At 51.2% G+C, this 27,924-nt stretch overlaps 1 protein-coding gene across 4 annotated transcripts; it reads left to right on the forward strand.

Annotated features, from left to right (window-relative positions):
* E2F6 (E2F transcription factor 6) lies at nt 1–27,924 on the forward strand. Of its 4 annotated transcripts, XM_059660527.1 has the most exons (8): nt 7–326; nt 4,897–5,161; nt 7,511–7,565; nt 10,417–10,633; nt 12,190–12,345; nt 13,769–13,883; nt 15,560–15,710; nt 16,924–18,804. In XM_059660527.1, exons 3-8 carry the CDS (start codon nt 7,523–7,525, stop codon nt 16,959–16,961), a joined length of 720 nt encoding a protein of 239 aa, XP_059516510.1. In that variant the 5' UTR covers nt 7–326; nt 4,897–5,161; nt 7,511–7,522; the 3' UTR covers nt 16,962–18,804. The 4 variants fall into 4 exon arrangements, with proteins under 4 accessions (XP_059516508.1, XP_059516509.1, XP_059516507.1 ...); XM_059660525.1 differs by lacking the exons at nt 4,897–5,161; nt 16,924–18,804 and adding an exon at nt 23,804–23,844 and having other exon boundaries at nt 1–326; XM_059660526.1 differs by lacking the exons at nt 4,897–5,161; nt 16,924–18,804 and adding an exon at nt 27,902–27,924 and having other exon boundaries at nt 2–326.

Here is a 27,924-nt window from a genome sequence, read left to right on the forward strand (position 1 = left end):
GCGCACTGGGGGCGGCGCACTGCGCACGCGGGAGATGGCGGCGGGGCGCCCGGGGCGGCGCGGGTGACCTGCTCGCCTCCAGCCCGCGCGGTACCTCCGCGCCGTGGGCAGTGCGCGTCCCTCCGCGGCCCGGGCGCTGCTCCAGCCGGGGTCCGGGGGCGGCGACCGGCCCGGCCGGGAAGGCGGGCGGCTCGCGGGGGGCGGGGGCCGCGGGCGGCATGAGTCAGCAGCGGCCGGCGCGCAGGCTGCCCAGCGAGCTCGTGGACCCGGCGGAGGAGACGGTGCGCCGCCGGTGCCGAGACCCCATCAACGTGGAGGGCCTGCTGGTGAGTCCGCGCGACGGCCGAGTCCTGAGCGCCCGGGCCCCGCGGGGCGGGGAGTGGGGGCGTCGTCGGGTCCCGTCGGGTCCCAGGCTCGGCAGCCTCGGTCCCTGCGCGGGAAGCTGGTCTGAGCGTCTCCTGGATCGGGAGACCCCCGGCCGGGCCCGCGGCTGCACCCCGTCCCCTCTGCACCCCGTCCCCTCTGCACCCCGGTCCTCTCTGCACCCCGTCCCCTCTGCACCCCGGTCCCCTCTGCACCCCGTCCCCTCTGCACCCCGGTCCTCTCTGCACCCCGTCCCCTCTGCACCCCGGTCCTCTCTGCACCCCGTCCCCTCTGCACCCCGTCCCCTCTGCACCCCGGTCCTCTCTGCACCCCGTCCCCTCTGCACCCCGGTCCTCTCTGCACCCCGTCCCCTCTGCACCTCGTCCCCTCTGCACCCCGGTCCTCTCTGCATCCCGTCCCCTCTGCACCCCGTCCCCTCTGCACCCCGTCCCCTCTGCACCCCGGTCCCCTCTGCACCCCGTCCCCTCTGCACCCCGTCCCCTCTGCACCCCGATCCCCTCTGCTCCCCGTCCCCTCTGCACCCCGTCCCCTCTGCTCCCCGCCCGTTACAGACTGCACACCAACCGGTCCCTCGCCAAACCCACTCGCCTCCCTGGAGCACGGACTCTGGCAAGTGTCGGCAGCCCTCTTGGCATTCACTGCGGGGCTGCAGGGCAGGGGCGGAGACAGTTGCTCAACTTTGGGTTAGGAAACCTTGTTTTCCTGCTTGTAACCCACCCTCCGTGTCTCTGAGAGCTCCATGCGTCTCTCCCGCCTCCTCTCCCCTCCTCTCCCCTGCGACCATCTCAAAGCTCGTCCACACCTCTCGTCTCCCCCCACCCCCTTCCAGCAGAGTCCCTCACTTCTCCTCCGGTCAGGCGGAGAAAAATGGGCTCCTTTCCTGCAAAAGGTTGATTCCCTTTATTCTTGCTCTAGACTTGATGCGATGTGTTTCCTCCTCCTTGGTCCTGGGGGTGGGGATGAACCCTGCATTTCCCATTTCTCCCGTGTTTTCTATTTCTCTGCTGATTTCCTCCCATAACTGCCTCTGTGCCCAGGCCCCAGGGGGACTCCGTGCGCGAAAGTAGTCGAATGACACGGTCTTCCTTAGCTTCTCACAGCGGCCCTAAGAGGTTGTTGCTCTTGTCTTGCAGTTGCCAGAATAGACCCGGAGGTGGCTGGCTGCCCGGGGCAGGCAGTAGGTAGGAAAGCCTGGGTTGGCCCTCGCTGTGTCTGATTCCAGACGGTAAACTCTTGGCTGCGTCTTTAGAGATCCTTCCCACACTTCGACATACCCTCCCACCGCCTGCATCGCTTCCCCTTCATAGCCACACTTTCTGGAAAAGAATTGTTTGCGTTCACCGTGCCCACTCGCTCATCTCTCATTACCACCCTCACCCGCTGCCGGCGACCTCCGCCTTCCGCCCAGCGCTCAGGCTGTTCTCACCCAGGCTGCGAACAGCATTGTTAGTTCCCGGGACGCCGCGCCCCTTGTCTCAGCGGCTCTGATAGGACTGGCCGCTTGTTTCTGTTGGAAACTCTCCCTGTTGAATGGCTTCTTTACCACCGCATCGCAGGTGCCCGTCTCCTCCACTGGCCTCGCCTGTGCTCCTTGCAGACTCCCCTTCCCCTCCCTTCCGTGTGGGTGTCACTCAGGGCTGCCTTCCACCCTCCCTTCACGCGGGAAGTCATTCGCCACCAGCTCAGGACGTGTCACCCTCCGTGTTGGTGGTCTTTGAGCCGATGATAAAAGCTCTGCGCTCTCACTGTGGAAAAACCACTTGATTTTGCATCAATATCAGAAGGTGCGCACACCCCTCGAGGTCTTAGATGTTCTCACCCGCTGTTCATTTCAGTTTCCGTGTCGTGGTAACGCCCAGGTCTACAAACCCAGCTCACAGCTTTTCAGCTGCCTCCTGGAGATCTCCACTTGGGTTGGAAACTCCTCTCTCTGAAGTTGAACTCGTTATCTTCTCGCTAAGCAAGCAGCAAGTTTGCTATGTCCTATCTGATAAGTAAACGGTAACACACTCACCGTGTTGCCCACGCGCCTAACCTGAGCGGCGTCCTTGCCTTTTCCAAACTGCGCCCCTCCACCTTCCAGCCTAATGAGAAGGAATCACCAGTACTTGCCACTTTCACCTATTTTTCAGGTCGTTGCAACGCCTTCCTAACCAGCTTTCCTGCTTGTGTGGCCCCCCCTTTTTCTATACATCTCCTTACTCTTTAGGACCCTTACAGAGCCACAATCCCCCTTCCAAAAAAACCGTTTTTTCTTCCTAGCACACTTTTTTTTCTTTCTTTTTTTAAATCTTTTTTTATTGCTTAAAGTAATACAAAGGGTATTACATATGTGTCCATTCCCCCCCCCCCCCGCCCTAGACAGTCCCCTAGCCTCCCCTATCCCCCAGTGTCTTATGTCCATTGGTTATGCTTATATGCATGCATACAAGTCCTTTGGTTGATCTCTTACCCCGCTACCTCCTGTCCCCCAACCCTCCCCGGCCTTCCCGCTGCAGTTTGACAATCTGTTTGAGGCAGCTCTGCCTCTGTATCTATTATTGTTCAAAAGTTTATAATGGTCTCTATTATCCATGAATGAGTGAGATCATGTGGTATTTTTCCTTCCTAGCACACTTTTTCTTGTTATGTCGCACGGTTCTTCGGGTCTAGACTTACAGGTCACTTGTCTGAAGGCTCCCCTGACGGCTCAGCACTGGGTTAGCGCCGCTCCTGGGTGCCCCCACGCACCGGGGCGTACTCGCCCCCTTTGCAGTGTGTGGCTCGCAGGGCCCTGGGGGTGGTGGCTGTCCATTTCGTTGTTACATGTCCAGCACATTGGTGCCTCTCACAAAAAGGCTTGGTAAATAGCCATTGAGGGAATGCAGCAGGTACTCTGTAAATGGCAAATATTTGATGTGTGAGTGTTTATTTTCCTGCCTGTAAGATGCTGATTCACATACCTATCTCGGTGCTTTTTAGCTGGCTGATGATCGGAAGCATTTAATAATTAAACACATAGAAGCGTATTGCTATGCAAAGGCTAGTGATGGATCTGGCTGAGTGTTTGATGTGCTCCGGTAAGTGGCTTGAACACTGGAATTTTGAGAAGGGAGAAAATGGTGTCGTTGGAGGTGGAACTTGGTCCACACATTGAAAAATAAGGAGAATTTAAATGAGGGAGGAGAATACAGTTGCCTTGGAGAAAGGTTTCTTTTCAGAGGGCTCTTCAAGGGACATTATTCCCCAAACAGGCAATTGGTACAAAGAAAAATCTGTATAAAGAAATTTTTAACCAAGATTTTAGCCCTTAAAACTCACCTTTTATGTATTTTCTTCTTCTTTGAGATCTCAGATTTAGAAGTGTAGGTCTTTAGATGTGGGGCTTGGGCCGTAGTAAAACAGCGTGGAATGGGCAGGCTTGCCCACCAGGAGGGGCGGTTCCCAGAGAGCTGTGTGCACGGTCATCCTTAGTGATTTTCCGATTGGAGGCCTCTGCCTCCTGCGTTCATCTCCGCCCCCCCCCCCCCCCCCCCCAGGATCTCACAGGCTAAGTAATAGACCCGAACAGGTGGGAGAGGGTTGGCAGGGACAGTGTCTTAGGTAGTCCAGTCATGAGGTGTGACTGCTGCTGGGCTCTCCCTTGGCATCCCCTCGGGGCGTTACCTGGGAGTCCCCTCTCAGTGGGACTTGCTTCCAAGAGTAGGAACCTGGGTGCTGCCCCCACAGCGGTGGGTTGCCAGGACTAGAAGAAGCAGCGTGTATGTGGCACCTGGGCAGGTTCCATAGAGATCAGAGGGAGCATTCCTCCGAGGACTGCCTTCTGAAGACACTGGACAGGTAAAAGAACGGGTTCCGTACTCACAGAAGTTCAGTAAGAACCACGCCCTCAGGTGTGGTTCCTCCAGATCCTTCGGCCTGTGGAGCGCAAGTCACGAGGCATCTGACCCGCACACCAGACAGGACGGCTGCTCTAGACGTTCTGTTCCCGAGGCGGAAGGTGGGAGCCACAGGGCGGGAACTGGCCCGAGCGATGCCTGATCCCCGCCTGGTCACTGGGGGCGATTTCTTGATCAGGTCTCAGGGCCTGGGGGTAATTCTCCCTGCTCCACCTCTGGGCCCTCGGTGCCTCTGTCTCCCTGCAGCTGAGCGGTTTCCAGCCGCCTCCCGTCAGACTCTGGGTGTCCTTTTTTGTCCACGCTGGCAGTGTTGTGGCTGATACAGCTCTGTCAGAAACTGAAACTTGTGGTTTACGCAGTAGCCCAGCGTCCTGCCCACAGATTTCTTCGAGACAAACCCTCTACCTTGGGCTTGGGGTGGGGGTGGTCTGTGCGGCTCCCCTGGCACTCTCTCCAGGACCTGAGGGTGGCAGGTGCCTGGGGCGTTACCCAGAAGCGTGCGGGCGTGCCCGCGCCTCCCTCTTTCGGCTGTTCTCCTGGCAGCACCTTAGATTTGGACTTTCTCGGAAGTCATGAATTTTTGGCTTCTGGAGACACTCAAAATTGTTAAAGCCACTACCTGTTTGTTTATCAGGTCTTTCCTCAATACATTTGACTATGAACTGCAAGGGACAACCAGGTGCCACCGTCCATCCTGTGCCCGGCAGCCTCCTAGTTAGATGACCGTGACCATCTGCTGTTCACACCGCTGCAGTGACGGGTGCTGAGGCTCTCAGCACAGCCAGGGTGCCCGCTCCAGCTGCCCGCTGTGTGCTCCTCCCGCGGTGCAGCCAGTGCCCTCAGGGTCCAGGTTCCACTGGCTCTTTTCCAAGACTGCTTAGTCTTGAACAGACTTGTCGGTAATTATACTGTGGTTGTGTACGGGAATGCCCCAAGCTACACACGGAATTCTTCATGCATGAATGATTCCGAGAAAAAAGCATATGTGTGTATGGGACAAAACATGATAATGTCATGTAAAAAAATGAATATTTGGGTGAAAGGGATGTGGCTTTTTTTTTTGCTTTTTTCGGGTGGGTCCTCACTTGAGGATACTTTTTCCATTGATTTTTAGGCGGGGAGAGAGAGAGACATTGTTGTGAGAGAGACCTGGACTGGAGCCAGGGATCGAACCTGCAACCCAAGTACGTGCCCTTGACTGTTGAGCCCTCGACCATTCAGTGTTGAGCTGACGCTCTGCTCGCTGAGCAACACTGGCCGAGGCGGGAGGTGGCAGTTCTTCGCACCATTGCTGCACCTTCTCTGAGGCTGAGATTGTTTCAGAATAAAAAGGAAACGGGTGACCCTGAGGGGCCTCTGTTATCCTCAGCTCAAGTGGCAGCCCCTCTCCACTCCACCTTGTCACCATTTTCTCGGGTGACGCCTCACAAGGGCCTTTCAGGGTGTAGAGCCCCCCAGTCTCTCCAGGGGTGAGGTGGATGCAGTGATCTGGGGCTAAGTGACGTGATGAGGATGGATTCCGCACACCCCAGCAGGACTACATTTTTCTCTAAATCCTGACACGCAGTTAATTTTATAGCATAATTCTCTGCCGGGAGCCGGTCCATCCTTGCTGCTTGACACAGTCGCTGCAGGAAAGAAACATCTGCACAGCATATGTTTCAAGGGACCTGGTGTATATAGCATTCTGTTCTTAATATGTTTGCTCCCCTTAGCGCTATGTGTTTTAACCAAGGTCACCTCTCTGAGAAAGGTTGTTTCCCCAGGTGGGGATTTTCCCCTGAAGTTAGGGAGGGGATAAAACCCCTAACTAAGTGCCAGGCGGGTAGTTAATCACTTTAACTACAAACAATCATGCTTAAGCTACATAATCTTTACACCTGGAATGGAGATAAGAAATGCCCTAACCTTTGCAATAGAAATTGACAGGATTAAAATCAACTGGTATAAATACAGATGTAACAAGACAATAAAACAACAGAACCTGGCTAGAGAACCTGGCTATGATGATCACCTGAACGCTGCCTATGTGTCATTCATTCTTTGCCGACTCCATCCACACCTGGACCTGCTGGGGCTGGACCCCAACAATTCTCTTTCCAGGGAATTGCTCCATATCAAGTTAACTTGTTAATAGGGGTGGTCATCATGTCATAGACAATATGGAAGCCCTGGTGCCCAGAGTTTGTAACTCATCAACAAAGAGCTTTGTAGCTGCTCACCTTCAGGCTTCCCCAGGCCCCAGTCTTTTTGCTTTTTCTCCCGGACTTACGTTCCCAAACTATGAGCTTGCATATGCCGTATTATTGTTCAGAAATCTGTGGTGAGTCTCCATGGGTTAAAACAAAGTCTAAACTCCTTAGTGTGCTTTCATGGTCTTCCATGTTGAGCCTGGAGCTAGCATGCCCTTCCCTGGGAACCCTGAGTCCCTCGGGGTGCATCCACGGTAGCCTGTTGACCCTTCTCGGGGAGCACCTCGTAGAGCTCACTTTACCTCCCCTTCGCTGTGCCTGTTGGAGGCCAGGTTTTCCACTCGGACAGGAGCTATAACCCTGGTTGGTCACAGCCCGTCTGGAGCCACCCACTGTGCTCCGCTGTAAGCAGGCGGCTTGCGGGGGTTCCTGTGTCCGCGGCGGCGTCGGAAGGTTTCTGTAAACTCTCACCGTCTCTGAATAGCTGATAAAGCGGCGACACGCTGATGTGGAGCCACCACTTCCTGGTTGTTCAGGAATTCACAGGAGCCTTTGTTCGTCTGAATGCCAGAGCCGCTGGCTGTGCAGCGACTGTGATGGGATCGCGCGGCTGCCTGGGAGAGCCCGGGCACGTCTGTGGGAGCCACTCACACGGAGGAGCACTTACTGACTTAGACATCGCTGAACCCCGGCGGAGCCTTCCACAGTCAGGGAGCGTCCTGGTCATTTCGGCGTTTCTTTCTTCCTCCGTATCTGGTGCAGTCAGCAAATGGAATGCCGTTCAGTCACATGTTCTCCTATCCGTGTTTTCTCTCTCCCTCCTCATGTCTCCTCCCCTTCTCTCTCGAACTACTTTAGAGATTTGAATCTATGACACAGTCAGATGTGATTACAGCTAGACTAGATGTCATTTGGAAGAAGGACTGGTTCTCTCACACCCAAATTATTACCCCAGGGCGAAAAAGAAAATCTCTATATTATCCAGTAAAATGCAGTTCATGTGCATGGTTGTTTTTAAGTTACTGAGTTAAATTTCTCTTTGTTTCTTTTTTCCAGCCATCAAAAATAATGATTAACTTAGAAGATAATGTACAGTATGTGTCCATGAGAAGTAAGTTGATTCTTGAATCGGTCTTAGGTTTTGAAGTTCGAACTATGATTTAAGTGGGTACTTTTAAATGGACATGAGTTGATGAGAGACTGAAATAAGATGTGTTATTGGTGCGCTGAGGTGCACCCCTTGGCGTTTCCTGAGGATGTGGGCTGAGTGCTGTGCACGGCGCGTGTCCGCTCTGCTGCGTTCCCCCAAAGGCTGGGGGCCGTCCACGCTGCCGTCAGCAGAACCAGCGACGGACAGGAAGCAGGAGCCGGCCCTTCCCTCCTGGCTCCTGGGATTTCCTGTCTCTTCCTTTGACTCCTGCCCTGGGCAGAGTCAGTCAGTGAAAGGGGAGGGACTGCGGTTGCCCCCGCTCCCTGTCCTGGAAACGGTTAGGAGAGCGCCCACTCCTCGCTGCCCCCTCATGTGGCCCTGCGCTCACTGGACCACGGTGCATACGTGATGCCCATGTAGAGCCTTAACGTCAGCCCTCACTTCTCCCTCAGCCCCATCATCTCACCGTAGTCGGTCTTCAGGTTTTACCCTGGAGGTGCTCCTCCCTCTGCCCCACGCCACCAGCTTCGTGAACTGTCTGGCACTCATTGAGCTCTCACCAGACCTGGCCCGTGTTAGCTCTTTGCATGGACGGTCACAGCAACCCTCCAAAATGTGGGTGTGGGCTGTTACTCGTATTGTATAGGCGAGTAAACTGAGGCCCAGAGAGGGTAAGTAACTTGCTCAGTCAGGCTCAGCCCGCCATGGGCCTCTCTGGCTGCAGCCCACAGTCTAACCACCGTGCTGCACCGCTGCCTGCAGTTCAGACGCTCCCAGCCTGAGGTGGGCACCGCCTCCTGCGTAGGCCAGCTGCTCCCAGGCTCAGCCCTCCGCTGCCGTGTGATTTTTCCAGGACGGAAATGGGACTGCGATGCCACTCCACCTGACTCCAGAGAAGGCCCCGGCTCCCCATTTCCTTGGCTTTACTTATTTGTGTTAAGTTTATAAGCCACCTCATAGCCCTAGAAGGAGCAGGCAGGAGGGAATGGACCGGGAGCTGGAAGGCCACCTCGCGTCCCCGCGCCAGCACTCGCTGCTCGCCCACTGCCACAGCCGCTGCCTGCGGACGCCCAGGCGCCGTGGCCTCAAACTGCTCTGTCCTTTGATGTGTGTGTCCCAGTCAGAGGGGAGGACTCCTTCCTCGTCTCTATTCTCTGTTCCCAGCACCTCCCTGCTGGAGGCTTCCCAGCTCCCGCCCCAGTTACGGCTTCATTTCATCTTAAGTAACTAAATCCCTCGCTAGCACTTCCCTCACGGTGTTGTGGTCGAGTCCTTTGCTAGACTCGGAAAGCTTCTAGTGTGGAGATCTTCTTAATCATTATCTCCCTACAGCCACTTTCAAGTTATAGGTGTTTAACTAATGTCTGTTCTTTATAAAAGGACTAACATGATAGGAAACTTGTCCTGAGCTTATAATACTATGTCTTGCTAGTAATCTAGTTTAATTAAATGCATGGTTTTTATTTTATTTCTTTTAGTTTATTTTTTATTGATTTTAGAGAAAAAGAAAGGGAGAGGAGGAGATAGAGCAGTGGTTCTCAACCTGTGGGTCGCGACCCCTTTGGGGGTCGAACGACCCTTTCATAGGGGTCGCCTAAGACCATCAGAAAACACATATAATTACATATTGTTTTTGTGATTAATCACTATGCTTTAATGTTCAATCTGTAACAATGAAATTGGGGGTCACCACAACATGAGGAGCTGTGTTAAAGGGTCGCGGCGTTAGGAAGGTTGAGAACCACTGAGATAGAGAAACATCAATGTGAGAGAGAAATATTGATCAGTTGCCTCTTGTACGCACCCTGAGGATCGAACCCACAACCTTTCAGTGATTGTACCCACAACTGGCCAGGGCTAGCTGCATGCTTCTTAAAGTTAGAATTTCTAATTTGTAATCTTCCAAGGTTTGTTGTAGAATTGTGACTTTCTTCTAGTTACACTTAAAAAAATTTGTTTAAATTTCTTTTTAAGCCTGTTTAATCTCAAGTGTAGGAATGGCCTGCACAAAGGAGACATTCATGTTATGAAATAGGTGCTTTTCTTGGAAAAACCGCATGGCTTGAAGCTGCGTGTGCCGTTGCAGAGGTTCTGGGCGGGGCACTTCTGATGGAGGGGGTGTGACTATTTCTATTGAGGCACCCTGACTGTGGTATGCTGTGGACGTAGAGAAAAAGAAAATTCATATACTCCACACTAGAACAGCTACGTGATTTGTGAATTTATTTCCTCTGCACATCACACCATAAGAACTCTTTTTCAGTATCAAATTGGGAAAGATGAAGAGAATTGTAACATTCAGTTCTGGCCAGTCCTCAGACACTGCCTCCAGTCAGCCCAAGACTAATCAACGGCAATCGGCTGCTAAAATATTCGCTGCTAGTGTTAGTGGAGAGCTATGGTGAGGCTCCGTGTAAGGGAAATGAATGCAACACGATTATAGTCAGCAGTCATTAGCAAACGTTGTAGTTCGTTATTAATAATTATGTATAACAGGATATTGTAAGAACTAAGTTACAAAATTTTTATTAAAACGTTTCTTACATACCCTTATATTGGCTGGGCCTCAGAAATATTCGTTGTGGGCCGTGAGTTTGACATGCTTGGTCTAAAGCCTTTTACCTGGGATGGGCTAATTTTTATCCAGTTTGAGAAACTATTTCATAAAATTATTTCCTAAATCTTTCATAAAAATTAGCTGTGATTTGATCAGTGTGTAGAATTTCTGTAGGTGTCTGTGCTTACTAATCAAGATGAATTTAGAAAGAAATGATATTTAAAATTTTACAAATGGGTTTGTTTTGTTTCCCAGAAACTCTAAAAGTGAAGACACCTCGGTTTGATGTGTCACTGGTGTATTTAACTCGGAAATTTATGGATCTTGTCAGAAATGCTCCTGGGGGGATTCTTGACTTAAACAAGGTTGCAACAAAACTGGGCGTCCGGAAACGAAGAGTGTATGACATCACCAATGTCTTAGATGGGATCGACCTGGTTGAAAAAAAATCGAAGAACCACATTCGATGGATGTGAGTTGGCTTCAGACTTTTCATGGCTTTTTCCCTTCTCGTTGGGTGACAAGGCCATGCTTAACGCAAACTGGGTATGAGCAGTGTTTCACGAGAGAAAACTTGACTTCTGTTAGAAAAGGCGTTCTATGTAATCTTTTCACGTTGTCCCACAAAATAGCTATTTTTTCCTACTTAAGAGTCAGAGACAGTAGGATATTATGGATAAATTAAGTGGAATATGATTGGTTTGAAGATACTCACTTTTCAAAGTATTTCTTCAGTTCATATTGATGATTCATATCAGGGGGAATCAGGTGAGGTTGTAGCACAGTGGTTCTTGCAGACAGTGTAATAGACACTTAGAGCCCAGGGCTGGGATCGCTGTTCTGGAGGAGAGTATCACCCCCTCCCACCCCCCGTGATGGTGATGCGTGTAGGCGATGGATCACACTTACAAACTCATGGCCCGCAATGGAAACAGGTAGACTTACTGTCAAAAGGGCAGTTGCTAAAGACAACAGGTGATTAGGAAGGGTCACGTGACAGAGGACCTTACAGTATAGATGTCGGTAGATTTGGGTATGGGGGGGGCCGGGGGCGGGGAGGCTGCACATGCCATAAGAAGAAAGCTGTTAGCTTACAATAGGCAAGTGGCCTGGGGAATAGCTCCAAGCATCCAGTAAGAAACAGTCCCAGCGTGTCAGTACACAGAGACCTTGCAGGCAAACGAAGCTCCAACAAAGATCACAGAATGACTCTAAGTAATTAAAGGTTATGAGAGGAAAGGGCTTTATCAAGGAGGTGTGTTTTTCCAGTAGCACAGAAATGCAGACTCGAGTCTAATTGGAACATGTTTACTAAATAACATTAAACAGCACGGGGGGGGGGGGGGCGGGGGGTGGTTAATATCGTTTGTTTTCTGGATCACTAATGGGAATCAGGTTGAAAATGAGCAAGGAAAAGATAGCGGTAGCAGTCTTTTCTGTCTTTATTTTCATTAAGCTTGAAGAAAAAAAGACCAGTTGTTACTCAGGTCATGTATTGGGTTAGACAATAATAAAGAAAATAAATGTTTTAAGAACAATGAATATAATCATTATATTCAGATAGAACTAGATATAATATGCACAGTAGGGAAGAATACAGACTGAAAACTTTAGCAGAGGAACTGCCATTTAGCCAGTACTTGCTTTTCATATGTAGACACTGAGGCCCTGAAAGATCATAACTTGGCAAAAGTCAGGCTGCGTGCAGTAGCGCTGGGCTGACACTGGGCACTGTCGACTCTTAGTGCAGTGATCGTCTCAGTTAGCTTTCCCTGCCTCTTCATTGAGCTTCCCGTGGGGTTATGCTGTGTTTGGTTAAGTCCCTGTGAAAGGGACTAGAACTGGGGACAAGCCCAGTCTGTGCGAAGGGAGAATAATGGTAATGTGGAATAAGGGGAGGGCAGGGGTGGAGTCAGAGTGTCTGTCCTGGGAAACAGCTGCTGAAAGCTTGGGGAAGGGCACTAACCAGTCTGGTCCTTCTGCCATCTCCTGCGCGGCCGATGGTGGTCTTGTCCCCTGCTTTCCAAGAGGATCCGATCTCAACAATTTCGGAGCAGTGCCCCAACAGAAGAAGCTGCGGGAGGAGCTGTCCGACCTGTCGGCCATGGAAGAGGCTCTGGACGAGTTGATTAAGGATTGTGCTCAGCAGCTGTTCGAGTTGACGGATGACAAAGACAATGAAAGATATCCTTTAGCTCCGTGCCTCTCTAAAGCTGTCTCCTTCCAGAGCAGCTGCCTTCAAGAGTAGCCAGCCTGGGGGGTTAGCCTGTAATATAGATGAGACAGAATCAGATTTTTAGAAGTTGAAGGGCGTAAAGGTTTAGTCGTGTAGCCTAGTAACACATCCTGGCCCGGAGCGTCTCGGTGTGGCGGTGGTTCCGTTCAGTGCTGCGTCCTGGCCTGAGCCGTGCAGTAAGATGCCGAGGTTGACGTTGCATTTACAGTTAAACCAGCGGGCATTCTCGTTCCTCCGGGCCTGGCTGCTGTAATACAGGCAGAAGGCTTGTTGGCTTTTGTGACAGTCCTATTTCCCCTCATTTCTCCATCACGTTTACGGAATGAATGGCATTGAAATGGCGCCTGGACTGCGCCCCCAGGCCCCAAGGCCGAGGTCCTGCGCGTCAGCATTCTCTTCAGCTCCGTGTCTGGGTCAGAGGGGAGGCTTGTCTCTGCAGCTGATCTTTGGGGCTCCTGAGCTGTTTGCGGCTGGGCCCCCCTGGTGGCACCTCGGGAGCTTTCTGTGCTTCCCATTTATGTAAACGTGACAGCAGTCTCGGCTGCTGTTCCAGTCGCTGTTAAAAGGAAAGCCATTGCTAACGTTACTGCACTCGGTCAGGAGGTCTGTGGAGTAAAAAGGATGCTGGTAACCCAATAAAACGCGCACTTGTTATAATTTTACTCAACCCAGCAACCACGTACAAAAATTCAGGTGGTTGGACGAGAAATCCCATTTAGGTGATAATCCTGAAAAACTAAATTCTCTAAGTTGATTCTACTTTTTAGAAAAATATATTTTCTTATTGATTTCAGAGAGGAAGGGACAGGGGGAGAAAGATAGAAGCATCAGTGATGAGAGAGAATCCTTGATCGGCTGCCTCCTGCATGCATCCGGGCATGTGCCCTGACCTGAATTGAACCGTGACCTCCTGGTTCATAGGTTGACAACAGCTGGAGCCACGCCAGCTGGGATGTTTCTACTTTTTAGAGATTTTTTCCACCTCAATTTTAAGGGTTCTTATCCCTTACACTCTGAACATTTTCTCCCAGAGGTTCTTAGCGTGAGTGCTAGCAGTGAGGAGGGAATGGAGTTGGGTGGGTGCACTTGATACCTTTATCAGTTGTGTTTGTCTTGGGAATTCAGACTTTATTAATATTTTTCTCCAGAAATTGTCATCATAATCACAATAGTACAGTTTAAAGGGACTCTTTAAATTGAGTTATAAATGTAAAACACTGAGACATGAAGTGTGAATCATGTGTGGGAATATTTTTACGGGCTGCCCCCCTAATCGTTGGTCATATTCTGACATTGCACTCGCATTCCTGTGGGGCAAGAGCTGAGTTGCCTCCCGCAGAGCAGGCCCCTGCCGATCCTTGACTGGTGTACGCTCGCGTATGTGACGCACCAAGACATCCTCGGCATCCGAGCCTTCCAGGAGCAGATCGTCATCGCCGTGAGAGCCCCGGCAGAGACCAGACTGGACGTCCCAGCCCCCAGAGAGGTAGGTGACCTGCATTTGTAGGGAGCCTTCGGGGGCGGGGGGGGCAGCTGCCGAGGCTCTGCGGCTGGGCAGCCTCGCTAACTGTGTGACCCTCGCAGGCACCCTGGTCCTGCTCAAGGCCCTGTGCGCATTTTCACTTAAATCACACAACAAGCTCAACACGAGGAACCTAAGCACAGAAGATCAGTGAACTTGCTCACGGTCACAGAGTGAGAAACAACCAGACTGCAACCCCGAGGGTTTGTCTTCTCAACTGCTGGGCTATCGGCCCCTTGGAGGAATCACCAGGAATTGGCTGAAGTCCTGAAGTTCCAGCAGGAAATCTGGTGTCAGCCAAGGCTCTAGGGCCGTGGTCGGCAAACTGCGGCTCGCGAGCCACATGCGGCTCTTTGGCCCCTTGAGTGTGGCTCTTCCTAAGCCTCAGGAATACCCTAATGAAGTTAATAACAATGTACCTACCTATATAGTTTAAGTTTAAAAAATCTGGCTCTCAAAAGAAATTTCAATTGTTGCACTGTTGATATTTGGCTCTGTTGACTAATGAGTTTGCCGACCACTGCTCTAGGGGATTAATTCACTAACCCAGCTCAGAAAAGACTGCTGAGGAAACTAGAATATTACGTCCTACAGTAACAGTGGAAAGTGCAGTTGCCCTGTGAGTGAAAATATTACTCTTACCAAGCTGCAGTGCTCAGCACACTTCCCCCTGCAGGGACGTTAGTACTGAAAGGTAATTGTCATCAGCAGTTGCTTGGTAAGGATGGAGTCAGAACCAAGGAGTGTGGCCACTCCTGGGACAGACGGTCGGCTCTGACAGGCTGGTCGCCCCAGGGGTGCTCAGTGATGCTGTAGGGATTTACCTCCCTGTAGGGAGGAGGACTGGACACCCACCTTCCTTGTCCCAGCAGGCACTGTCCAAGGGGGTGCAGATGCTCTCCAGCTACCTGTGGTCCCAGGAGGCTGTAGGAAGGGCGGCACGGGGTCCTGAGGCCTCTCACTGGGCTCTGCTCCCAGATCACTGGGCTGTGCAGCAGGGGCAGCGCTGCCGTGGTACCCAGCCCAGGCCCACCGCTCGGACGGGAGGAGAGAGGCTGACGGTCGAACCCACTCCCAGTCAGAACAAAGCACCCGTTTCTAACTGGAGCTGTTCCTTAAGAACATGGCGTCATTCTCTGTAGAAGCTCCCAACTTTCTGATGCTCGTGGGTTCCAGCGGCTTAAATCACAGGAGGTATATTTTGTCTTGATCTCAGCTGCTTTTTCATGTGGACAAAAGAATGGTCTGGCAGTTAGCTCTTTCGTGGTCTGGAAATCGAAACACACCCTGGTCACCTGGGACCACAGGGGAGTCTCGGTTTGTCTGTCGTCAGGACACTGGGTTTTGGCTCACGTACAGATTCCTTGAAGGGGTCAGTCAACCCCGCGGGGAGGAAAGTGGGCCCTTGAGGACTGAGGCGTTCCCATCAGTGCGCGCTGGCTCTGGAACCATCATTCTGTGGTCAAGGAGCTGTTTTTAATGTCACAAAAGCTTAGTACGTGGTCTTCTCAAGCATGGAAAGGAAATTCTCTGGATTTACATGTTTAGCAACGTCCCTCAGAACCCGCAGTTCTGTCCAGTGAGTGACAGACACAGTGCGGAACCCCTGGCTGACGCTGGCGCTTGCGTGTCGTTGCCAGGACTCCATCACGGTGCACATACGGAGCACCAAGGGGCCCATCGACGTCTACCTGTGTGAAGTGGAGCAGGGGCGCTCCGGCAGGAAGGGCTCGGCGGCGGCAGGCCCCTCGGCGGCTAAGAAAAGCAAACACTCAGAGACGCCTGACAAAGGTAAACGCCGCTTTTCTGGTCTCGGGAAATGTCAGGTCCTTGTGATTTTTAAGTTGTATAATACCTTTAAAAATGTACTGGGTGACGTTGCTGAATAAAATTATAGAGGTTTCTGGAAAAAAATTGAGGATACAAATAAGTGGAAGCATATACTGTGTTCATGGGTAAGAAGAATTGACATCATTACAATGCCAGTACTACCCAAAGCGGTCTGTAGATTCAACGCAAAAAAGGCCCTGAACAGGTACAGCAATCTTGAGAAAGAACAAAGTTGGAGGAATCGCACTACTTGGTATCAGGTGGTATGACATCAAGGCCACAGTAATCAAAACAGCCTGGGTCTGGCAGAGAGAAACATAGGTCAGCGGAACAGAATAGAGAGCCCAGAAGTAAAGCCACACCTTCATGGTCAATTAATGTTTGACAAGGGAGCCCTAGCCAGTTTGGCTCCGTGGATAGAGCATCGGCCTGCGGACTGAAGGGTCCCGGGTTCGATTCCTGTCAAGAGCATGTACCTTGGTTGTGGGCTCGATCCCCAGGAGGGGGTGTGCAGGAGGCAGCCAATCAATGATTCTCGCTCATCATTGATGTTTCTATCTGTCTCCCTTCCTTTCTGAAATCAGTAAAAATATATATATATTTTTAAAAATGTGACAAGGGGGCAAGAACACACAGTGGGGTAAAGATAGCCTCTTCGGTACAGGGTGTTGGGAGAACGTTAGACTCGCCCATAAAAATCCTACAAGAAAACATAGGCGGTAAAATCTCAGACATTTCACATTGCAGTATTTTTTCTGATCTGTCTTCTTGGGGGCGGGAAACAAAAGAAATAAACAGATGGGACTACATCAAACTAAAAAGTTTTGCACAGCAAAGGAAACTACAGCAAAATGAAAGCCACCCGCCGCCTGGGAGAATGTACTCGAACCTGACAGTTACCTTCCAGGTGGGTTTGATGAGAGTGAGACCTTGGGATCGCGGTGACCCCGTGTGGACCCGCTGGGAGGTCTGGCTGGAGAAGGCTGTCCACAGTCTCGGGTACATGTTTGCCCCCCAGTGTGTTCCTGTGACCGAACGTCGGCCTCAGGCCGTTCACGTGGCGTGGCGCCCGACCAGGGTTCGTCGTCTTTTTTCTGCAGTTGAATTGTGTGCTGTTACCCGGTTGCTTTTTAAACCCTCATTAGAAGAATTTCTTGTGTTTGTTATTTTTCAGAAGAAAATCCTCCACAGCAAAGTGAAGTGAGTGACTGACGGGATTTGAGCCCGTGTGTTGAGTGGCTTTGGAGCGTCGCGTGGATGATTAGCATCGCGTTTGATCCTCAGCGATCAGTCACTGTGAAGTCCCCCTCAGTCCGTGGCACAGGCCAGTAGTGTCTTTGAGTGGCTCACTGCTTAGATTCCAGGATGATTATGGTTTCCACATTCAGAAGCAACTCTTCTTATAACTCACTGCTTTTTGTCAGTGGACTAGATATCCTGCCTACTACCTTCCGCAAAGAGTATCACTAACCCGAAACGGTCAGTCCTGCGTGGACTCTGCCCTCCCTTCGAGGATCATGTATCGTCATCACAAAAGCAGTTGCCTTACGCGAGTTCACGTCTGCATTAGCTGCTGCGCAGTGGGTGGCCGTGCACACGCCATCTAAGTGTGGTGTCTGTATATATCTGTATAGTGCTTAGATCGCTTCTGTGTGTCTCAGTGAGTCTCTTCGCCATTGTATAGCCAGAATAATGTATATATGGAAATTAACAGATCCTCTAACTTCTGTGGTATCTGTAACTTATTAGCATCTTCTGAACTTAAAGATCATGGGTTTAATGAAAGACTTTCAGTATGATTCCCAGTGGTGGAATGGGGTCCAGGTGACCCGCAGCTACTGTCTGAGCAGACGGGTGGCATGCCTCACACCTTCAGGGACAGTGTGGAGATACCATCAGGTAGTGGCCTGAAGAGTGTGAGACAGGAATTCGATGCCGGTGACAGCTGGAAGCTGTTCTAAGCTTTTTGCCAGCAGGTTTGCGATGTTTCTGTGTGCAGCCTTGCTCCTCGCTCAGAGGGGAGCATTCAGGCATTAGTTGTCCCCTGCCCTCTCTCCCACTCCAGCCCCCTTTCCAAGTACCTAGCTATGTCTACCTCACTGGTAAGTCACGTACCACCCCGTGCCTCAGCTCACTCGAGTTACCATGAGACTGTGAGCTCCTGGAGGGACTCTGTCTTAATTAGTGCTACGCCCAGAGCCTTGCGCGATGCCTGACATAAGCGTGCTCCGTCGCTGAACAAACCAGCGAGTGAGTGGATTGTAAAACCAGACTAAACGTACGTGGCTTGTCTGCCACGTGGGATCTTGGGAGCATCATTCAGACTTTTATTGTAAACGTCTCGTTTTCAAAGAAAAATGTGAAGCAACTTGAAATTAGGATCATGTATAAAAAGGTTTAAAATAGGAATCAAAATATTGAAAAATAGTGCTGACTGTGGAGGATGCCCATCCCTCTGCACTGCAGTGGCTCTCCCCTGTGCTCCGTGCCCCCGGCCGCCCCCCCCAGCAGCCCCGCCCCCGGCGTTCTCTCCAGGCCTGGACTGCTGGGAGTGCTCCCCCGTGGGACTTAAGCAGGAGTGTATATGGGTCAGGTCTCAAGGAGAAGATTGGGGCTGCAAAGTAGAACTGGCAGCTGTCAGTCTACATGTGGTGGCCAGAACCCTGAGAGGGTGAGGTCATCTAGTGCAGCGGTCGCCAACCTTTCGGACCTCACGGGTCACCAGTGGCACGCGGACCGCCGGTTGGCGACCGCTTTTCCAACGAGGGTAGAACAGGAGAAGAGGAGGGGCCCGGAGCATCTGTATTGAAGGGGAAATAGGAGAAAAGGCCTTTCCTGAGAAGGAATGGGGGCGGGGGCAAGGAAGGTAGTCTCCCCAAAAACCTGGCAACCAAGGAATCGTGGCCAGAGGTGAGAGCATTGGTTCTGAGCAGCAGTTCCTCTCGAAATGTGACAAGTGTTCAGCTTTACAGATTGGTCCGGGGATATAATGAGATCATGTGAACAACAGTTCTTTGTAACCATAGACGTGTGATATAAAGGAATATTCCCCATCTTCCAGTGTCCGCTGTGTCTTCTTACAGCTGCTTTTGCAGCCCCGAGCTGGCCCCCAGCCCCGCCTTCCCCGCACGCTGACAACTCTGCACACTGTCCTTTCCTGTCCTTCACCCCCTTCGGGGGCCTGGGGTGTTCCCATGCTCCCTTTAGGCCTTGCTTTCCAATCTGACTCCCTTGCAAGCCTCCCTCCACTCACCTGCATTGGTCTGGTGGCTGGACCTGCAACCCACAGACTTCCCGTCCCTGCCTTTGCTCTCATCCTCTGCCTAGAATTGCCCCCTCTTCTCTGCTTTCAAAGCTACATCCCCAGCTGACACCCGCCCTCCACTCCACCCACCCTCCAGTCAGCTTTCCCCACCGGCATTTCCTGTTCTCCTGCTCTCGGTGGAGTGGCCCAGCCCCCCCCCCCCCCCCCCCCGGGCTTATGTTCCCCACATTTCTGTAGTGGTCGGTACATTTTTGCTGGATGAGAAAAGTGACCTGGCTTCAACCCATTCCCAAGAATCTGAAAGCGAAGCCTGACTTTTCAAACACACAAACCAACAAAGTGGATTTGCTCTAAAAGGAAAAATGCCTGTCCCGAAGCTGCCTGTTCTGCGTTCCAGCGCTCGCATGTGCCCGCTTGTCCCTCCCTCCCCAGAAGAGGACGCCCTGTCGGGAGGGAGGCCACAGGTCCGTGTGACGCTGCCATCTAGTGGAGAATTGAGTGACTTGGGTTTCTTCACCTGCTTTCAATGAAGCAGGTGCTAGGGAATAGCATTTTGTTGATAAAGTGAATTGATAGTAATTTTTACATATTAAAATTTAAATGGAGTGACGGGAAGAAAAATTACAGCCATTAAGAAGGCACAATACCTGCCTATGCCAAGTTTTCTGTTCCTGCCATAATCTAGTCTCCAGAGACCTTCATTGTCTTGACACCCTCACAGCATCACACGGGGCCGTGACATTGGACCCCATGGTCAGGGAGCAGCAAGTACCATAAATGTCCTAAGATGTGTGCCGAAGGTGGTAGACAAACCCAGTCTTTTTTTTTTTTTAATCTTCACCCAAGGATATGCTTGTTTTTTTAATTATTGACGTTAGAGAGGGAGAGAGAGAGAAACATCGATTGGTTACCGCCTGTATGTGCTCCAGTCAGGGACCAAACCCTAAGCTGGGTATGTGCCCTGACCAGGAATCAAACCTGCGACCCTTCAGTGTGCAACCAGCCAAGCCGCCTGGCCAGGGCAACAACCATTCGCTACCAAGTACTGTACCTGTCAGGGTCCTGTAAGAAAGCCCTGGTAGCCCTGGCTGGCATGGTACAACGGTTAGAGCACCCGCCTGCTCACCAAAGGGTCATGGGTGTGATTCCCAGTTAAGGGCATGTACCTGGGTTGCAGGTTTGATCCCTTGGCCATGACTGGGGCACCGGGCAAGAGGCAACCCATCAATGTGTCTCTCTCGCATCAATGTTTCTCTCTCACCCCCTCCCTTCTACTCTCTCTAAAAATCAGTGGGAAAATACCCTCGGGTGAGGATTAAAACAAAATGTGTTAGTGCTAGAAAAGAAATATTAGTTCAGACTTAAAAGGAACATTGGAATGTGGCTCAGTTCAAACCCTTCTAGAAGTGTCCGTCCAGCACGTGGTGACTTATTCAATCGCATAATCTGGTGAGGGACACTGGCTTGCTATTTATAACGAGCAGGCGCTCCATTGCTGAGCACTTGTCAGCTCGCGGAAGGAGCTGAACACTCTGTCCAGGACTTCACAAAATTCTTTCAGACCCTCTCATGCAAACTTCAGTAGCAAATGGTGTCACCAGCCGGAGTGGTTGTCTGTAGACAGACCCTCGTCTTATATTTAACTTTGGAAATACACTTACAACCCTTTTAAAGATTAGCCATTTCTTCTCAGTTACACTGCTGGGTTTAATTCGGTGCAAAAGGAAAGTCGGGTGGTAGGTAGACATATCATGTTTGGGCCGTGACTAGATCATGTAGGGGCCTCGACCTGCCTTTATGACTCCTGCTGCATTTATTAGTTACGGTTATTATCTGCTCATCTTCCTGAGCCCTTATCATGCCAGTCACTGGAGTTCGGGATATAAATAGTTGAGTTTCCACATTCTCTTGTCCGGGAGGTACCCTTATCCTCACTTCAGAAACAAGAAAGCTGAGGCTTGAGAGGGCAGGTGACTTGCCTGCCCAGGGCCACACAGCCAGTCAACAGGAGAGCCAGGATTTGGGCCCAAGAGAGTGACTCGCAGTCTCAGACACCCTTTAAAAACAAAGGTGACGCCCGGCCAGCGTGGCTCAGTGGTTGAGCATCAAATATGGACCAGGAGGTCATGAGTTCAATTCATGGTCAGGGCACATGCCCAGGCTGTGGGCTTGATCCCCAGTAGGGGGTGTGCAGGAAGCAGCCAATCAATTATTCTCTCTATTGATGTTTCTATCTCTCCCTCTCCCTCTTCTAAAATCAATAAAAAAAATTCTTTTTAAAAGGTGACACCCATGCCAGGTTCTGTGGGTTTTTGTTTTTGATTTGAGAGAGAGAGAGAGAGAAACATCAATTTATTTCCCTTATTTATGCACTGATTGGTTGATTCTTGCATGTGCCCTGACCCGAGATGCTCTGATTGCTTGATTCTTGCATGTGCCCTGACCCGAGATCTAATCCGAAACCTTGACGTATCAGGACAATGCTCTAACCAACTGAACTACCCGGCCAGGGCCAGGCTATGTGGTTTAAGCAACTAGAAACTTTTGGGCTCAATACTGTAGCCATGAGAAAGTGTCTTAATCTTTGGACAACTCTTCAGAAGTTGTGGCAAATATTAACTATCGAATCATGACAAGCATACTACCTAGTTCCATTTCTTTATCACTGATCAATTCTCTCCTCCTCTGACCGGTGCGTATGAGTCTGAAACATGTGGTGTCATGAGACCAGGTGAACGGGGCCTCCTGCTTCTGGCTTTGGTTTCGCAGTTAATACTAATCAGGTACCTCAGGCGGGCAGGGCTGCACATAGACACACACATGTATTCCAGGGTAACTATTCAGATTTTTAAAAAATGTAATTATTGATTTCAGAGAGGAAGGGAGAGGGAGAGAGAGATAGAAACATCAATGATGAGAGAGAATCATGGATCGGCTGCCTCCTGCACGCCCCCCACTGGGGATGGAGCCCGCAACCCAGGCATGTGCCCTGACCGCGGGAATCGAACTCGTGACCTCCTGGTTCATAGGTCGATGCTCAACCACTGAGTCACGCCAGCTGGGCAACTATTTAGATTTTGATTTATATTCAGAGAGGGAATTTGATGTGAGAGATTTTCAGCAGACAGACCTACAATAATGTCACAGCCCATCTGGAAAGTTATCATTCACGCTTTGAATATGGCGTTTTTACTGACACTTCACATTGCACCGAACGGCATTGCCAACATCTTACGAAAATGCGCAGTCCGCTACTTTTTAAAGAGAGTTAAGGAAAGTGGGGCAAAGGGCGAGTGGGCGTGGAGGAAATAAACCAGGGGAGAGGTCGGCACGCAGCGCGTGTCATTCACGGCCTCCCGCTTTAAAAATAAACCAGCACAGCCCACTTTCCTAAAAATGTGGCTTCTCGGTCCGGAATCTCCGTCTGTTTTTTTCGGCAGCGGAACTTCTTGTCCTTTTTCCCACTCGGGGCCCTTTTCCCTCCCCCGCCTCAGCAAGTCTTCCCTTCATTTCTGCCCAGTTTCTCCCGTGGGCGACCGTCCACAGCAAGCTGAGACCATGAAGAATTACTTGGGCTTTTTGAACCAGAGACGGGGAGCATTTGAGGATTCACTTGTCAGCTGGTTGGAACATCTGTGGGCAAGCTCACGTTTCCAATCTGGTAGGATCCTCACATCCGTTTGACGTCAGCACCCGAGCTGCTGGATCCTGAGTCGCTGGCCGTGTAGGGTGAGGCCAACTGGATGAGTCGTCGTCCCTGGAACACAACTCACTTGGCATGAGTAGACGAAGCTACAATTTGGCAGTGGCATCCAGGCCTTTCTTCTAGAAATAGCTCTTACACGTAGTGGACAGATCCGAAAGGGAAAGTGTAATCTTTCCACTGACTCCCTCTCCCGTGAAGATGATGGGGCCTTAGCCGGTTTGGCTCAGCGGATAGAGCGTTGGCCTGGGGACCAAAGGGTCCTGGAGTCGATTCCGGTCAAGGGCACGTACCTCGGTTGCAGGCTCCTCCCTGGCCCGGGCCTTGGTCAGGGCTCACGCAGGAGGCAACCCATGGATGTTTCTCTCCGTCTTTCCCTCTCTCTTCCACAATCTCTAAAAATCAATGGAAAAAATACCCTCGGGTGAGAATTAAAAAAAAAAAAAAAAGATGATGGGGTGCCCCCCACATGAAACCACGCTTACACAGTGAGAACAGTGGTCGCATTCTTTACAGCGGCAGCTTAACCGGATGAGTTGAGGGGTCACGGGGACTTGGAAACACCTCCCTACAGAACTGCAGGACGGGTGAGGGAAGACGTGAGGGGCGCGTTGTTCTCACTTTGTGCCACTGTAACTGGAAGGGAAAGAAACACGCTGGGCAGAACGGTGGAGGAGTCCACAATCCTAAAATCGATGTTTGCTGGGCTTGACTTTCAATGACTTTTTAAAAACAGGCTTTGTTTTTAAGAGCAGTGTTAGGCACATAGCAAAACTGCAGAGTCCAGAGTTCCCCTTCCCCCTGCTGCCATCGCATCTATTAGTGCGAAATCTGCTACAGTGGATGGCTCCGTATCAATACATTATTATTATTAACTGAAGTCGGAAGGTGGCATTAGCGTGCACCCCGTGTCATACAGCTCTGTGAGCTTTGACATATGCACAGGGTCTCGTAGCCACCATTGCACTACGGTACAGAGTAGTTTCCCCATCCAAAAACCCCCTACCCCCCATCGGTTCCCCTCCTTCCCCGTCCACCGCCACCCTCACCTCCCAGCAGCCACTGCTCTTTTTATTGTCTCCACAGTGTTTGCCTTTTTCAGAATGTCCTAGAGCTGGAATCATACAGTATGGAACCTTTTCAGGTGGGCAGGCATAGCACCATAAACATGAAGCTTAAATTGCACTTAAGATTCTCCCATGTCGCCCTAGCCCCTTTGGCTCAGTGGATGGAGCATCAGCCTGCAGACCAAAGGGTCCCAGGTTCGATTCCAGTCAAGGGCACCCCCCCAGTTTTCGGGCTTGATCCCCAGTGGGGGGTGTGCAGGAGGCAGCCTATCAAGGATTCTCTCTCATCATTGATGTTTCTATTCCTTTCTGAAGTCAATAAAGATATTTTTAAAAAATGAAAAAAAAGTCCCTTCTGGACATTTTGGTTCTTGGAAGGCAGCTATGCTCACCACTATACCACCAACGCCGCACCTGCATTTTGGTTCTTGAGCTGCACAGCTGCTGGCAGACACAGGTGCCCGTGCTCACGGCCCGGTGACGAACGGGCTGGCGGCCCCAATCCTCCGTGAAGGTAAATGTGGACGTTCCTGCCCTGAAAGGGCCCTCAGAGACCAGCGACCCCATCATCTCACACCGAGAAAGGCGAGGCCAGGAGGGGCAGGCTCCCCACGGCTGTACCATCTCCTTTCCCCATTAATAGTTTCCCCAAAGCAGTCCTGCGTGGAGCCTGTGCTGCCGACTCCCATCCAGCTGCCTGCGTGAGTACGTTTCTTCAACTCGCGTATTCCACCCGCCCATCGGACCTTGCCCCTCCCCCATCTACCCAATTTCAGTCAGTTGCCCGGTTGCCCAAGCCCAAAACCCAGCATCAATCACACTTGATATCTTTCTCTCTCACCCTTCCCCACTCAATTCACCAGCAAATCCTAGGGCTCTCCCCTCAGAATGTACCCAGAATTTCTCTCTGCTTCTTACCACTCCGATGACTGCCAGCAAGCCACCATCACCTCTCCCTGGGGATTCTGCAGCAGCCCACCTCACCCCACCCCACCCGCACTAGATTCTCTGGCTCCACACTTACTCTCCTGGAGTCTTCTCTCCACACAGGAGCCAGAGGGACGTTTTAAAACCATAAATGAGATCTCATTGCTCCACTTCCCATAGGAAGGGCTCCAATGACTGTTCACATAAAGCCCAAGCTCCTTGCCATGTTCTGTAAGATCCTGCCCACTCTCCCATCACTGTCTCAACTCGCTCTGTTGTAGTCACAGAGGCCTTCCTGCTGAACCGAGAACACATCCAACTCATTTCTGCCCCAGGCCCTTTGCACTTCCTGTTTTCGCTCTTAAAATGCCCTTTACCCACAACTTGGCATGGATGACTGTCTCACTCTCTCTCGGGTTCCGACTGAACTGACCTTGACCACTCTCTAGAAAAGAGTGTCCCAACATGACCTTGTTATACATGAGTTTATCGTGTGTCTTCCGCCTGGTACTTAACCTCCACAGGATCGGACCTTAGGCTAAGGTCCTGGCTTTATTCAAGTGCCTAAAATAAGATCTATTACATACCAATTGCATATCATAGTATTTTTTTTATTATAGATTTTTATTGATTTCAGAGAGGGAGAGGGAGAGAGAAACATCAATGAGAGAATCATTGATTAGCTGCCTCCTGCACGCCCCCTACTGGAAATCGAGCTCAAAACCTGGGCATGTGCCCTTGATCGGAATCGAACCCGGGACCCTTCAGTCCACAGTTCGGTGCTCTATCCACTGAGCAAAACTGGCTAGGGCTCACAGCATTTCTTGAATGAATGAATGAATGAATGAATGAGACAACTAGCATATAAAATTTGGGACAATCCACAATTGCTTGAGAAACAAGTTGTGGACTTACCATACCACAGACATACGCGTCATTTCTCAGCACATGGTTCTCACAGAGACAATTTTATCTGTGATGAATCTATTAAAGAGCCATGGCGCTTACGAAGGAGAGCAATAATAGAATACTAAAAATGCATTTTGTGCAAGGAATGTACTCACGAGGCCTTGGAATTCTGGTTGGTCTCTGTTTTCCTGTGGCACATCTATGTATCATTCAGGCTCAGACCCAGGTGCCTTCCCTCGTGTGGCAGAAAGGCGGGCCAATTCCTAGCCGTGGACGTGTTCCATCCCTGAGAGGTCTGTCTTTCCAGAAGCCACGCTCCCGGTGGACCTCCGGGAACGCCTGGCAGAGAGGCCTCAGACCTGCAGGGGGAGCTGATGGCACGCGTCCATTCTGGAAAGCCTGGGGAAACTGGGGCCCAGAAATTCAACTTTTCCTTCAAGCGGAACGGATTCAAGAGGTCACTGGATTTTATAAACACCCAAGATGTTCCCTTACTCCTGCCAGAGTCTAGAAATTGAAAGTTTTTCTAGACTCAAAATGTCAAGTGGTCAGATTGGGTTCATCCAGCCCATGTACCACAGGATCTTATCTCAACGCTGGGGCCACTTCCTCCTCGTGGATGACCCCTTCCACCTTGCCCACAGACATGGCCACTGTGGGGGCCCCAGGTGGTGGGGAAGTGTGTCCAGGACACTCGTCGTTGAACTTCTGCCTGGAAGCACAGAAGGCCGGCCCTCATCATGCAGAACCCGGTGGGCTCACCGAGACCACCCCAGAATGCTGCCTCGGGCAACTGGAGAGAGCAAGACATTGTGGCCTTCCGCCCAGGGATCTGCAATTTCCAAACAACACGGAAGTCGTTCCATTAATAGTTCACTTAGGACACTCTCAGCGAGGCCAGAATTAACTCTCTAATCTTGCTTCTACGTGGTGTTAGGTAAGGAATGTTGCGGTAATTTGGGGACTGGTTTCTTTCTTGTCTCTTCATTCACCTTCTGCAGTCAACCTCACCTGAAGACCGACCTTCCAGCAGCCCCTGGCCTTCTACCTTCCTTCCCATCCAACAAAAACAGGGCCTCTTTGTTTTAGCATTTCCCGCCAAAGGCTTGATCTTCACTCCGATTGGCTGCTTAAAGTGCATGGTCACCCCCAAGCCAATCACTGTGCCCAGAGGGATGGCGTGCACTGATTGGGCCAGCCAGGGCCTGTGTTCGGCATCGGGCGCTGGGAGGGAGGATCTACTTCCTCTGAACCAGGTGCCCCCCCCCACCCCCACCCCCAGGGAGCACCGGTCATCCTTTCCGATATTTTATTTTCATGTCTGTGCTCCCCAGAAAACTCCATGGGATCAGAGACTGTCTGCCTCAGATTGAGGTCTCACAAAGCTGTTCATATAGTTAGTGCTTAATAAAGTTTTGTTGATGTGAATTCCGTTTTTAAAAAGGAAATGAAGAAAAAACTTGTTCTCATACTTTTAAATTCCCAAAGGGTCCAATTACGTTGTTTTCTGTACATTGTTTAATCCCCTCTCCGGTAAGCAAGGCTAATCTCGGGCGGAATCAAAGGCGGTCACGTGCTGTAACCTGAGCCGGCTAGAACATTTTAGTCATTTATAAGCGAAGTCCGAGACCCACTGCATTTTTGGTTAGTGAATGTGTGGATAGTTATAAATAGACACAGACAAACAGGAGGGCTGTGTGCGCCAGGCTGGCAGGGCCCCTGGCTTCGGACCCCCCAAATATAGCCTGCTGACAATCTGCCACGGGCATTTTTCTCGCACAGTTCATCATTTCAAGCATTCTGAGCAGCCATTCTGGATATTTGTTCAACAGGACATTTTTTCCACTTTGCCTGTTGGCCAAATGTGTGGTATTTTTCTTTAAAAGAGAGATGAGAATCTCAGGCACAGATAAATATATCCCCTGGCACTTGACCGTAACAGAATTCTCTACAGAACTTCCGTCCCAGGTCCGAGGGATTGGCTGAAGTCTGGAAGCCCTGCAAGTCTCCCACACCCGCCCATCGCTTGAGCCGTGGCAGGAACCCTGAGGAGCAGGCCCAGGCGTGGGCCCCACACGCTGTTTCCCATCAACCAGAGACGGACAGAAGAGGGAGGGTCCGGGGAGGCTCTTGACAAGAGGTGGGGCTGTGGGAAGCCGTGTTCACCTTTGAGCTGCCTGGTGACTGCATGTAGCCACGCGTGCCGGAGCCCCCTGCACCCTCCCCCCCCCATTGGCGCCACACTGTTGTGCTGCCTGTGTTCCCCTCCCTTCCTCTCCAGGTCTCTGAACTCCTCCCAGCGGT

Source organism: Myotis daubentonii, chromosome 12 (assembly GCF_963259705.1).
Source record: "Myotis daubentonii chromosome 12, mMyoDau2.1, whole genome shotgun sequence".
In the NCBI taxonomy this organism is placed as follows: Eukaryota; Metazoa; Chordata; class Mammalia; order Chiroptera; family Vespertilionidae; genus Myotis; species Myotis daubentonii.